The 14,674-nt window shown below is 42.6% G+C and overlaps 2 protein-coding genes across 11 annotated transcripts in view; both read right to left on the bottom strand.

Moving 5' to 3' along the window:
* Nucleotides 1–1,637: 1,637 nt before the first annotated feature.
* Nucleotides 1,638–3,545, bottom strand: LOC149646992 (uncharacterized). Its single transcript, XM_089849572.1, has one exon. The coding sequence runs from the start codon at nucleotides 3,543–3,545 to the stop codon at nucleotides 1,638–1,640; it is 1,908 nt and encodes a 635-aa protein (XP_089705698.1).
* Nucleotides 3,546–11,217: 7,672 nt separating this feature from the next.
* LOC149646989 (uncharacterized) overlaps nucleotides 11,218–14,674 on the bottom strand; it is a 31,955-nt gene continuing 28,498 nt past the window's right edge. For all 10 annotated transcript variants that reach the window (XM_089849822.1, XM_089849828.1, XM_089849823.1 and 7 more), the window contains one exon: nucleotides 11,218–13,139. In XM_089849822.1, coding sequence (XP_089705948.1) covers nucleotides 12,040–13,139 — 1,100 coding nt within the window. In that variant the 3' untranslated portion in view covers nucleotides 11,218–12,039. The remainder of the gene's footprint in view (nucleotides 13,140–14,674) is intronic.

Below are 14,674 nucleotides of genomic sequence, written 5' to 3'. Positions count from 1 at the left end.
ACATCCTTGGTTTTCGGTTCCAATTTCCGCTAGCTTGGTCACTAGTTTTAGGTCTTCACATGCTGCCAGTCCCAGGAGTGGTATTTGCAAATCTCGAATGACGTATAAGTAGTCGTTGATTTCTCGATTTTTATAACGCAAAGTAGTTTTTATTCGGCCTTCCGTTTGAAGTCTCGTTTTCCCTGGTCCAAGCAACCGTTTATCAGAAGGAAGTAGCTTGTTGTCGCTCAGTGTTGTTTTGTAGGTTTCTAGTGATATGGCGCTGACATCGGCTCCTGTATCCACTTTAAATTGGATTGGTTTCTTGTTAACTTGTATTTCCACTATCCATTTGCGTGTAAAGTTGTCAGCCAATGAATTGATTTGAGAATTTTCTTCATCGTGATCTTTCTGAACATCTGAATAGTCTTGGTTTACATCTGCATCATCTTGGTCACCCAATCTCTCGTTTACTGTTGGCGAGTTGGTGCTTGATGCTACTGCTCCCAGAAATACTGCTTCCATATCTGCTTTGGCTACTTCGTGTACGTTCTTATTGAGACACAATTTCGCATAATGGCCTGTATGGTTGCATACGTAGCACTTGGCGCTTTTAGCTGGACACTTGTATCGCTCATGCCTTTGTGAAGCTCCGCAACGTTGACATCCGTTGGTGCGTCCTTCCTTTTTGTTACAGGATTCTTTCTGGTGATAGGATTTACCCAAATCTCTGGCTCTTTCCTGTCGCCGTTGGTGGTGAATAGGCATTGTCTTCTGACAATTTTGACCCTTGATACGATCGATGTTTTTGGATTTTGTGGGACCATGGAGATCAAGCTGTTCCCGTTGCCGATCTTCTAAACTTCGTACCCTTTGTATCGCTTGTTCCAAGGTGAGATTCTCATCGTCTTGGAGTCGTTCTGACAGCGCTTTATGACGAATACCGACCACTATCCGGTCTCTTATTAGCTCGTCCTTCAGTCCTCCATAATTACAATGCTTGGCTAAAGCATAGACAGCCGTAATGAATTCGTCTGCTGTTTCACCTTCATGTTGTACTCTTGTATTAAACTTTGCTCGGTCGTATATAACATTCCGGCGAATGATAAAATGACCCTCGAACTTGGCTAACACTGTGGCGAAGACTTTTCCTTCTGCTGCAGTTAGGCCGAATGAATCGAATATGTCGTCTGCCTTTTCACCCATCAGGTAGATTAGGGCATTTACTTGTTCTTCCTCGCTTTTCGCACTGAGGCCTGATGCTCGGCGAAAGCGGTCGAAACGACGTTTCCATAATGGCCATTCATTAGGACTTGCAAAGTTGAAAGAATCTGGTGGAGACACGTGAAACGCGGTTGATGGGACTGCCATGAGTGATTGTAGTTAAGCCTTGGACCGTGGTGAAAGCCGCACTGCGCGAAAAGTTTTACGCGGATTTAAAATTCTCTTCGTAGTTCCGTACCGATTTCTGACACCATGTTGTGTTATTACTGTATTAATAATCACGAGTTAAATTCACTTAATTAAGTTCTTTTATTTAGTCCGTATAAAAACATACATGTACTAGCACAGTCCGCGTCCAGGTAATCACTAACTGATTAAGGGGAGAGGATTTCCTTATATACAATATCTAGGGTAGGTCAGTTCAGTTCATTATTCTACAGTAATCGTACGATGTATCTTCCGTACTCGTCTCGACTATGAGTGTTCTTAAAATGTTCTTCACATTGTGCTTCGTCTGTTGTCATGAGTTTTCGTCGTGGAAATTCTTCTAGTTCCCATAATTTCTGAATTTGTTCGAGGATTTGACATTGGTTAACCGATATTTCGCTTCCCTTCTCTTCCTTGCCAATTGGTCCAGCTACTGCCCAGCCAAATACTGTGTTGAAAGCGCTCGGTTGACCTCGTGGACCCTTGAGCTGACCATCCTGTATGATCTCGACAAACACGTCGGCCCCAAGAAGAATGTCGATATCCCCAGTTTTATAAAACGTAGGGTCTGCTAACTTCAGATTGTTGAGATAAGACCAGTTCTTATAGTGAATGTTGTTGCTTGGGAGCCTCCCGGTAACTCTTCTTAAGACGAAAACTTCAACCGTTAGTTGAACTGGATTTCCGAATCTCGTGTTGATAGATAGTGTCATCGAGCTGTGCGATGAACCAGCTCCACTCAATCCAATTCCGGAGACGGTTATGTTCACTTGTTTTCTTGGCAATCTGAGACCTTGGGCGCATCGTTCCGTTATAAAACTTGCTTCCGAGCCAGAATCCAGTAATGCTCGAATTAGATGAAGGTTGCCATCATAGTCCATGACTTGAACTACTGCGGTTGCTAGTAGTACTCCAACTGTTGTTGTTGTTGTCGATGTCATTGCTTTCCTGGTTTCGGGTTTTGATACTAAATCCTTGTCAATCTTGGATTGCTGGTTGTCATCGTGAAGTAGAGTATTGTGTTTAGCTGGACACTTCCTACACCTGCCCGCCTTGCAGTTGCTTGACCGATGATCAGCCTTCAGGCAATTAAAACACACAGAGTGTTTATGAACCATGTTCCAACGTTCCTTGATCGATGCTGCCAGAAATGTTGTACATTTGAATACCAAGTGCTGTTCGCCGCATATGTAACATTTTTCCCGGTGAGTATCTACATGGTGAACCTTTCTGACTGGCGTAATCGAAGTGGATCTGGCTTTGATGCTGCTCGTACTTGCTTCCGCTACACTTAGTGCTCTTGCTCTTTGGTCAATGAAGGTAACCAACTCTTCATATTTTGGCCTCTCCACTCCATTCAAGGATAATTCCCAATGTCGTCGACTCTCCTGGTCCAACTTCTCCTTGACGATGTGTAGTAGAATGGCGTCCCAATATTGGACAGGTTCCTTTAAAACTTTCAATGATCTTACGCATTCAGCAGTTGTATCTATGATTCGACGAAGGCCGCTACTTGATTCACTGGTAACGCTTGGTTGGTCAAATAGGCGTTGAATATGAGCGTCAATTATTTCTCGTGTGTTGTTGTATCGTTTTGTCAAAATATCCCATGCTTCAGGATAGTTATCATCGGTTACCGGGATAGAGTGGATCAATAGTAATGCTTCATCTCGGAGCGAAGACTTGAGATATTGAAACTTTTGTCCTGATGATAAGGTTACATTGTTGTGTACCGTCGCTGTGAAGAGGTCATGAAACGACAGCCATTCCGTATGGCTTCCTCCAAAGACGGGCAATTCCATTTTAGGCAATTTGATGTCGGCAGTCTGTCTGACCGGATTACTTTTAGTTCTTCGATTGAGCATCGATTTGAAGGCAATGGTTGCTGCTTCTAGTCGTTCGATGACTTCATTGAACTCGGCGTCATGCTCGTCCATCTCCTTGTCTGTACAAAGATTACTGATAACTTGATGTATATCTTCGAGATCGCTTGAATGTTTTGCAAGTTTCGAAAGATATAGCTCAATAGCCGCAACCTCGATGTCTTCTTCCTCGTTGGTTGTTAGTATACCCTCGTATCTTGTTGCTTGTCCCTTGATCCATCTGCGTTTCTTCAAGCTCATTTCCAGTGTCATGATGGTTAATGATGTTGCGTTGCACTAGTCGTTATGACGGTAGATGTAACTTCAAATATCCCACAAAATATATTGGCGGAACGTTTTCTTGGTTTAGTCGTAACTTAAACCACGGTAAAGACGATCCGGCTCGACGGACCAAATAATGTTCGTGAATTTGAAGTTTTAAGAAAACAAACTAACGTAACAACTAAATACTTTATTAACAATTAAAAAAAGACCGATTGGATATGTTTGGTTTACAACTGAGGCGATATAATAACAACTGCGCTAATTTTTAGTGCACCTTCCTTATATAGTCAATTTAAAAAATATGTAGTTATCTATGTATTAAATTTATACATTAAAAAGACCATAAAAAGATTATTTTTCACAACAAATAGTATAAGTCTCCTCTCAGGTTCTTCTCCCCGAAATAGTGGAACACTATGACGTCACTAAAGCGAGAGAAACTTTCTACGGAAATTTTCTAGGGCGAACGTTCCGAATGCTCTCCCGTTGCCCTGCAACAATCGCTACACTGATGAAAACTATCTTGCATGATGTTGAGGAACGGTGTAGGGGGGTTAACCTCACCGTCAATCCCAACAAGACTGGCCTTACCGTTTACCCGGAAAAGGACTAATGACTTCTTCAACGATATTTCTTTCTTTGGACAGGTTTTGAAGAAGTCCACCGAGGTCAAGTACCTTGACGTGACTTTTGATGCCAAGCTTACTTGGAAATCTCATCATATTCTTAGTATCAAGAAGGCCAAAAATCTATTTTGACGCATCAGGAGTTCAGTCAGCAGGTCCTGGGGCTTAAGCCCTAGCGCTGTAAACTGGATTTATACTAGGATCATCAGGCCGGTGGTCTCCTATGGAGCTCTTGTCTGGTGGTCAAGGGTTCGCCTTAAAACAGCTCAAGATGAACTACGCAAGCTTCAAAGGCTGGCGTGCATCGGTATCACGGGGTCCATGAAGACAGCCCCCACAGCTTCTTTGGAAATCCTGCTTAATATGCTTCCTCTCCACCTCTTTATTAAGGAGAAAGCTATTATGGGAGCCTGTAGGCTCAACAACCACGGCTGGTGGAAGCCCAAGCTTTGGGACTTCAGTCACACCAAGCTTTTCAGTGAGTACAGTAGTTTTGAGCCATCACTTACGATAGTCTCAGATAAGTCTGTAGTATCATATCACTTCGACAAGCCCTTCAGCATGCACTTTCCTAGTCGCACTGCTTGGGAGACCACCCCAGTCCTTGGAACTGGGGGGGGAGACCATCTGGTTCACGGACGGCTCAAAGACGGACTCTGGAGTTGGTGCCGGGGTCTACTGCTTGACCAAGAAGTTTGGATTTTACGAGAGCCTTGGCAATTTTGCCAGCGTTTCTCAGGCGGAAATCATGGCCATTTGTCTATGTGCGGATTTCTGCAACAAGAAACATTACCGCGGACGGACGATTCAGATTTATTCGGATAGTCAGGCCGCCTTCAAGGCGCTGAACCAGTGCCTTGTCGACTCTAGACTGGTCCTCAGCTGTCTGGATTTGCTAGGTTCTTTGGCTGATCGCAACAAGGTTCAATTGGTGTGGGTGCCAGGACACTGCGGACACCTGGGCAATGAGAGGGCTGATATGTATGCCAAAAAGGGGCTGAGGCGAAGTTCTTCGGACCTGAGCCTGCAGTTCCCATCCCCCATGGCATCATTCGTCATAGGATTCACTGCCGGTTGTCTGCACTTCAACTGCAGCTCTGGCTCGACATGGATGGGCAGAGATAAGCCAAGGAGTTTGTCCCGGGTCCTTCCATTACTAGGGCAAAGGAACTGCTTGCCCTTACCAAAAGCAAAATTAGGCTGGTTGCCAGTCTCCTCACTGGACACTGCCGGCTGAATAGACACCTGCACTTACTGGGCATCGTTGATGACCCACTTTGTAGGTTCTGCGGGGAGGCAGAGGAAACCTTATCCCATATCCTCTGCAGCTTCGACTACCTCGCGGCCATGAGGTTTGAGCATTTTGACATACACACCATGGAGCATCACCAGTTCTCTACTGTCTCGGTTAATCGGATTCTCCGATTCATCGAGGCGACAGGACTCTACGCAGTCTAACCAGCTCGGGGTGCACAATATACTTTTGGTATCGGTGCTCGACGTGGCGACGCGTCACCCCTTTCAACATTAACATTAACAACTGGACGAGCATTACCAAAAATGAAGAGATGTACGCGAGAAATATGACGCCAAAATCATCAAGAGACGTCTTCGAAAAGGCTAAGCTTTGCTTTGTCTTCAGGTATTTTGAGCAGCTCCTTTTGTTCAACAGAAAGTCGGCTCTGTTCGATGTCCAGTCTCCCAAGAGTTCTGTCCCGTAATGAAAATGTCAGCAAATGATTTTACAAACGACATTGTCTCTTGCCTTAGATTAATCAAGTCTTTCAATGTGTTCGAAGCCGCCTTCGACACTTCGATAGCGAGGCCCAACGACAAGAAACAATCTCTACCGTAACGCAAGGGTTTTTTGCGCTTTGTCAAACCCACCGCAAAATGATTCCAAATGGTGAACGCTGCTAAAGTAGACGGCGTTCACTCGCATGAAGACGTTGTTAAAGTCTCCCTTTTCTTTGCTTGAATTTTTTTAACCTTCTTTCGTATTCTAAAAGAACGTCATTACGGTTATCCTATTTAGAAATGAAATTACGTAAATAAGAAAGGAAAGGTAAATAAGCCCCTGCAGTTATTTTTATTAAAACACATGGAAACTAGTAACTGCTCTGTCAAAATTAAAAAAAATAACGGTGCAAGTGCATGATAATGGGAATCAAACATGAGCGCACCCCATAATAGCGGTTTCCCGAAAACGCAGTTTACCCGTTACAGCAGTTCAGTATACTGCGGTTCTCGTAACGCGGTGTACCGTTACAGCTGTTCCCTAAAGAGCAGTACTACGGGGACTTTAAAAACGATAGTCGTATATGATGGTGTAAGTTTGCTTATTTAAACTCTAATTTAGGGATTGTTCAAAACTGTAGTTAAACACTGCTGATTTCTAAAAAAAATCAGTTTTGAACTATGCTGCTGTCATTAATATATGGAGGGGCTGCTGTTGATATGGAATCGCGGTTTCCATTTTGGGAACTGTTCATGCAAGGTACACCCATGATAATGTAGCTATAGTAGTAAAAATTATTGCAAGGCTATGCTTGTAGAGCCAAACCAGGGATAGATTTACTTTTTTAAGAAGGAATGGACAACGTTTGGCCTTTACTTCAGTCCGACTCATAGCCGAGCATAGAGCCCCTTCCTTCAACACGTAACCAAAAAATTAAATTATCTTATTGGCTCACTAAAACTACGTATTGGTGGCGTTGCTGACAAGGAGGGCCAAAAATACGTAATTCCTGTTTACCTCTGTCGCTATGACTACGACCCCTCTTGCGTTGTACAGATAAGCGTCTTCACAGGGGTTCAAAATGGAGCGGTCTAAAAGCGAGGGTCCGGAAATTATTCGGGAATTGTATTTAATAGCAATTAAAAAGGTAGTTAGTGAATTTGGTGCCGGTGTTTTGGATTTGGAGTACATCTGTAAGGGTGAAAAGTGTTCGCTAATTCTTTCTTAAGCCAATCATGTCTACTATCCTCATAATTTTGTAAGCAAAAGTACATTTCTGCTAAATTTGCTTGAGTTTTCAAAAATTGCAATCCGAGCCCATTCCAACTTGGCAGGCGGAGGAGAAGACGACATTTATTTTACCCGGGTATACATACAACACCATAATGAAAATAAGACCCGCCTCTTCTTTCATACCCCTCCGTCACGGGTAAGGGGGTCGTGGACTTGGACGCGCACTCGAATAACCCTGTTACCAAATGTGGATGAGAGGGAAAGTATGACAATGGCCATAGAGTCTGTGTTAAAAAACGTGGACATCAAAGTTTCGCCAATAACCATTTAGTTTACTAGTGACTGATGGACTTGCAAACTCGCGATTGAAAGTAGTTCAGACATTTATGCTCCTTGGTTTAACCACAGCCCACTCGATCATGCGCATCACGACGCAAGCTGCTCGCGCTATAGCTAAATTACCGAGATTTGTTTTAAACGTATCTAGTTTTATGTGCTTTTCTAGCGCTTCGATAACCTTACTTAAATCCATATTATACCTTTTAAAACATTACCAGCTACTCTGTCCTGACTACAAACATAAATCGAGGAAGTTCTAGCAGATACAATAGCAGACGACGGTAACTGCGTAACCGCGAATTAACACAACTTACACAAGACGTATTTTAAGGGAGTGAACAGGCTCAGTATAGCTACGCCACTAAAACGGTCAACTACGGCGAAACTCTGATGACTCGCGACTTTTGGCCATTTTCATACTTTTCCACTCATCCACTTTTGCTGTTACCCATTCATTCTTAAAAAAAATCTATCCCTGGCCAAACCAATTTACCTCCTTGGGTTTAAATACAAATTTTTAGAATAAAGCAAGATCAAAACCAGAGAAAACAATAATTGATGAGACCAAGGGTAAATCTTCACTGATTAAAACTGATTTCGAACCTTGGCACCCTTGACTATGATTAACCCCAATCTAACAGCACTCCTAGATTAAATAGGTTATACAGTGTGGAAGAGATCAGAGTAACACCTACCTTTGTGGAAAACCTCCAAAACCCCTGACGGACTACTTCACTGCAGTACATTTTCGAGCTCGTATACAGGGTGTGACATGTGTCATTCATTGTATGCAAATAAGAACGTGCAACAAGTATCATAGTGAATATCGTTTAATGATACGCACTTTGAAACGTTAAAGACCTACGATTAAGCTTAGGAACCAAGGCATCACTCTACAAATTAAAGGGCTGTTTGGTAAACCCATCAGCGTAAATGTTCGATGTGCCTACCGTCGTGGTGTAGGTACTCTTCAAGACGATTGTACATGCCTTGTATTACGTTTTCTAGCATTTGAGGAGTGATTCGTTCAATTGCGCTTCGAATTCTGGCCTTCAAGTCGTCTACATTTAAAGGTTCTGTTGCATACACCTCCCCCTTAACATATCCCCATAAGAAGAAATCAAGTGGGGTTAGGTCAGGGGATCTTGCTGGCCACGGAATTGGTCCACCTCTACCGATCCAACGGTTTGGAAAGTGCTCAGTTAGCCATTGGCGAACATTGACCGCCCAATGTGGTGGCGCACCATCCTGCTGGAACCACAGGTCCCGCATCACTGCTAATGGTAATGCGTCTATAGCATCACTAAACTCGTGGCGCAGGAAGTGCAAATACCTGTCACCAGTAATGTTGTCCTCGAAGAAGAAAGGTCCACACCAAACATTTATCTTCCATCGAATTTGATGGTAATGTTGCCGTAACCAGTATGTATTTCGTTGGGTCCAGTAATGTAAGTTATGTGAAATGTCGCCTCATCAGAAAAAAGAACCTTTCTTAAGAACAATGGATCGGCTTCAATTAGCTCGCGCATGGTAAGACAGAAGTCTTGACGTCTTAGGTAGTCGTCGTCCGTTAAGGCTTGATGGAGGTGGATATGATAGGGCCGGTAGTGATGCCGATATAAAATGGCAAGAACGGTTGAATGGCTTAGACCAACCACTTCTCGGACCGCTCTACTACTAGTATGAGTATTGGCTTCAAAACGTGCTAGAATGTCGACTTCCCTATCATGATTACCAATTATACGGTCTCTTCTACGTTAACGGTCTTGCACGACGAAACTCCCGAAATCTCGTAGGTTGTCTCTAATCAAATTCGATGGAAGATAAATGTTTGGTGTGGCATTCTGGGGAACAGAATCATCGGACCTTTCATCTTAGAGCAGCGCTTCTCAAACTTTTTAACCTTGCGGACCGGTTTTTTTTTCAACTATGTATGACGGACCATACCAGCCGCATGTCCGCGGACCGGTGCCGGTCCACGGACCACAGTTTGAGAAGCGCTGTCTTAGAGGACAACATTATTGGTGACAGGTATTTGCACTTCCTGCGCCACGAGTTTAGTGATGCGATAGACGTATTACCAATAGCAGTGATGCGGGACCTGTGGTTCCAGCAGGATGGTGCGCCACCACATTGGGCGGTCAATGTTCGCCAATGGCTAACTGAGCACTTTCCAAACCGATGGATCGGTAGAGGTGGACCAATTCCGTGGCCAGCAAGATCCCCTGACGAGTTCGCAGTTAACAGAAAGCAATTTTGGCTTCTAATCCATTATCAGCGTTAGGGTTAAGATGTACGCCGTAATCAGCTAGGGTTTCAAGAATCGACTAGCCTCCCAATGCGCTTTCACTAAATTTCAATCCATCTCACCTCACTTACTCCAGGTGCCACAATTCCGTAATCTTAAAAAGTTCAGCTAGCTAATTGGACCAAGTCATCTTGCCGACTTATTGCCACTTATCTAACGCCTTTACAATGCATAGAGGGGTGGTGGCTAGCCCCTATGCCACAGCTAACCGACAGCGCCCTATACTAACTATTACCGTTAACCTCTGCAAGTTTTGATGGAAAGGAGAAACCGGGTTAGACCGCGGAGGAAAACTCCTTTAACAAGCGGGGAGAGAACTTGCAAACTCTACGCAGAAGGATTTATTCCCAGATTTTTCACCCGGTGCCACAGTCCGGGATCGAACCCGGGATCCTCTTGCTGCGAGGCGAAAGCGCTAACCGCTACGCCACCCCACCCTACGATTATGGATTTGCAGCTAATCACACTTGAGAGATTGGTCTCTATGTGGAATAGTCGGAGACTAGTTGATGATGAATTTGAAAAGCGCAATTGCACGATCATTTGGTGGGAGCCCCATCATTTGGAGGCTAGACGTTTCTCGTTACATCTAGTAACTACACGGAATAGACGGACACCAGAAGGTGCTAAAGTTATTAGCCAATGCGACAGATTGAGTTTATGTGGAATTAACGAGAGACTACGCCTATGAGCAAGTGTTTATTGTTACTCAAGAAGAAAAGTAACAACGGACAGACCGACACAACACACACAGACATCCTGGATATTACCTTTACGTGACATCCGTCACTCTGAGTCTGAGAGATAAAAATAGCGTTGATTAAGTATATTGAAGGGAGCAGAAACGTTGGCTCATATGGTGGTTTAATTTTTCCCTGAAAATGTTAAACAGATGTTCGGATAATTAATTGCTAGCAGAAGACAAGTTACCGTCATCTTCGCTCTCGGTTAACCATCACCCCCTTGCTGCGTCAAGTGTTCTGGCTATTTACTACCCCCGACTAGCAAGAAGCACCCTCAACAAGATGATGAAGCTTCTCTATATAGTTTTTAATACCTCGAGTCGTCACGCATCTGTGTGTGTCTGTCTGTCACAGCGATCGCAGTTGGCAAATCGGAGTAAACATATGCTATATCCAGAACTCGTTCGCAGTAATAAACGATATACGCTTCATTATCGTTGTTAGGGTTAAGATGTACGCGGCGATCGGCTAGGGTTACGAAATACTTCCCGGTGGCAGGGCTTCCACAATTTATTGTGAATCTATCGACTTATATACTCTAAATTTCCAAAATATATTAAGAGGCAAACGCTTGAATTCAAACGTCAACAATAACTATATTTAAAATGATTTTAGGAATTTCGTTTCTTAAAACGACTTAACTAGAATTAAGGTAAATTAATGACGATTAAAATAATTAATATCAGTTATATTTATTCAATTATTTAAGAAAAACCTCTAAATTGCGTCTGGGAATTTTACCACATTTAAAATACAATTAATTCTGAAAACGGCGGTTTAACAATAGGATATAATGCCCTAAGAGTCTTGCCTCTGAAAATGCGCAACGCTTTCGTTAATACACTTCGGAATGGAGAAATTTAATGGATTGTTACATAAACAGTTTCGGCCCATTTTCTACAAAAGAGGACGAGAGATGGTTTTTGTCCAACACCTTGTTCACGGTTTGAAATTTTACATTGTAGAACAGTCTTCATATCCATCGATTCATTCGTATGACTTGTACCATAAGTCTATTATGTAAGGTCCCCATAAGTCAGAAACGAAGTCAATTTAAGTCAAGAGCAAATGCCCCAAATGAAGGAAGCAGGTAAGGAAATTTCATCGCCCCTGTCGGACTCTGGAAGTACCACAAAGCGGAGCTGACGTAATCGAATTTCGTGTTGCGCATGTCTTAAAGATTGAATCGTAGGCAGGTTTAAAAATGGAGGAGGCACTTCAATCTGAAGTTAAGCCTTGCCATTTAAAGTCTTATCAAGAAAAACTGCCAGATCCATTACTTCATTCAGTTAACTGAAAGCGTAGCTTGTTTTCATCTTGTAACTTAACTTAATCCTCCACGTAAAGATGACAATGGCCGCTTTTATTTGTCTCCGCCATTATATTTAAAGCATGTGGGGACCTTACATAATAGACTTATGCTTGTACGTTTATGTAATATGAAATGACACTTCTGCCTGAATCCACAGCCACACTGATGACATTTGAAGGGTTTTTAACCATTGTGAATGCGTTGATGTTTGATCAAATGACTCTTCTGTCTGAATCCATAACCACACTGATCACATTTGAAGGGTTTTTCGCCACTGTGAATACGTTGATGTGCGATCAAAGCATTCTTCCGCGCACTTGCATATTCACACTGATCACATTTGAAGGGTTTTTCACCACTGTGAATGCGTTGATGCGCGATTAAATGAGTCTTCTGCCTGCAGGCATATTCACACTGATCACATTTGAAAGGTTTTTCACCACTGTGAACGCGTTTATGCGCGATTAAATTAACCCTCTGCCTGCAGGCATATTCACACTGATCACATTTGAAAGGTTTTTCACCACCGTGAACGCGTTGATGCGCGATCAAATTATCCTTACGCGCACATGCAAAGTTACAGTGATCACATTTGAATGGTTTTTCACCACTGTGAATGCGTTGATGCGCGATTAAATCTTTCTTCCACGCACTTGCATATTCACACTGATCACATTTGAATGGTTTTTCACCACCGTGAATGCGTTGATGCGCGATCAAATGACCCTTACGCGTACTTGCATGTTCACACTGATCACATTTGAAGGATTTTTCTACACTGTGAATGCGTTGATGCGTGATTAAATGAGACTTATGCCTGCAGGCATATTCACACTGATCACATTTGAAAGGTTTTTCACCACTGTGAACGCGTTTATGCACGATTAAATTAACCCTCTGCCTGCAGGCATATTCACACTGATCACATTTGAAAGGTTTTTCACCACCGTGAACGCGTTGATGCGCAATCAAATGACCCTTACGCGCACATGCAAAGTTACAGTGATCACATTTGAATGGTCTTTCACCACTGTGAATGCGTTGATGTGCGATCAAATAATCCCTACGCGTACATGCGTAGTTACACTGATAACATTTGAATGGTTTTTCACCACTATGAATGCGTTGATGTCTGATCAAATCACTCTTGTTCGTGCTGGCAAAGTCACATTGATGACATTTGAAGCGTTTTCCTTTGTTACCCTTTATAATGTGACGTTGTAGATCTCTTTTAAATTCAGTAGAATATTTGAATCGAGTGGAACGTTTCTTCTTGAACTTTTCTACAAAAATACATAAAAGAAACATAAAAACGCCATATATCCTTTCCAATTTTGTATCAAAAATACAATAACAACATTCAAGCGCATTTCAAAATAAAAGGTAATGCTGAGGCGTACGAAATGAAATTGGTTCATTAAATAAACTAATCATGGATAAGGAAAACCCCTTCGGCATTGACAAAAGCAGTTTTCTTGGCCCACTATTGTTTCTTAATTAAATCAGCGACCTTCCGGACACATTAGCTTCCTCCCTTTGCCTATTCGCCGATGACCTTAAAATTGACAGCGAAATTCAAGCTGACCTCGCTCGCCTTGAGACCTCTCAAATTACCCAGTGAAACTCGACTATAGAGCTATTTCAATTCGGTAGGAAAGGAAAGCTTTTGAGGCGGGGTTTCGCCATATTGTACGTGAAATTTAGCATAGAGTTCTTCAGCGGCCTGCACGGAGGGAGAGTGATAACCAGCTCCGTTTATTGGCAGGCCCAACTGTGACGTTTCCCCCTCTTCAAGTGATATAGCTCCATCGTCTCTCAATTTTTCGTATCTAGTCTCTCGACGTACTTACCTCCCGTTAAGACCAAATAGTTTTAGGTACCCACCTTAAACTCACAATACTCAGGGACATTGCCGCGCACACTTATCCTCCCTCCATCCTGTAAGGACCCCACTCCTTTTTTCGCAGGGTTCGCATTAAAAAATAACCCAGCCCATCTTTCTACCCACCATAAAAAATCTACTTAATAAAATCCATCAATAAGATCTTAAATTATGATGAATTTTAATGCAAGAATAATTTCATTTTAAGACATTTGTTGTTTGAACTTCTTTAGTACCATTCAAAATTATTTGTTATTTTTTATGAAACATTTTAAGACTTTACTTACTAAGCAGTTACTTTTGAATGACAATTTCTACCATGCACGCAGCTGCTAAAGATAAAAAAACCCAAGTACCCAGTAAAACCCGGTGGGCTGCGCTTTTTTTAAAACCCTGTATTTTCGCCGGTTTATTCCCATCGTAAAAAAAACGTAGTTCCATTTGACCTCTGTCGCTATGGCCCGCCTCTTCTTTCATACCCCCCCCCCGTCCCGGGGAAGGGGGTCAGACGCGCGCCCAGATTACTCTATTCTCCATTCCTACTTCTAAAATTAAATCTATCCCTGCATTAACCCATTAAATATTTATTTGAAAATGTCGAGAAAACAATTTAATAGAGATGGGCCGATACCAGTTTAAACCGATACCGATATGATCCGATACTTCGGAAACCGATACGTACCGATACCGATATTTTACCCGATTATTCGATTAAACCGATATCAAACCGATACCGATATGGCATCGGTATCGGCCCATCTCTATAGATGATTCTCGATCCAATTTCGGTACTTGAAACTATAAAACTGGCTTATCATATACGACAAACCCATTTTGGACACTAGTAACGTTATCCAAAAATAGATGAAAAACTGCTGTCTCAGAGTTTAGGTCTTATGGCGCCATCTACTCTCAACATAAGTATTTATTTTCTTT

The sequence above is a fragment of the Phalangium opilio genome, unplaced genomic scaffold (assembly GCF_054372755.1).
Source record: "Phalangium opilio isolate 3A_F unplaced genomic scaffold, DU_Popi_V2 ptg000089l_1, whole genome shotgun sequence".
NCBI lineage: Eukaryota > Metazoa > Arthropoda > Arachnida > Opiliones > Phalangiidae > Phalangium > Phalangium opilio.
The sequence above is the reverse complement of the archived record's forward strand: the minus strand, read 5'-3'. Positions and strand labels throughout refer to the sequence as shown.

What these genes read in the sequence shown, in the direction of transcription:
- LOC149646992 (XM_089849572.1), bottom strand. Translation starts at nt 3,545, where the DNA reads ATGACACTGGAAATGAGCTTGAAGAAACGCAGATGGATCAAGGGACAA.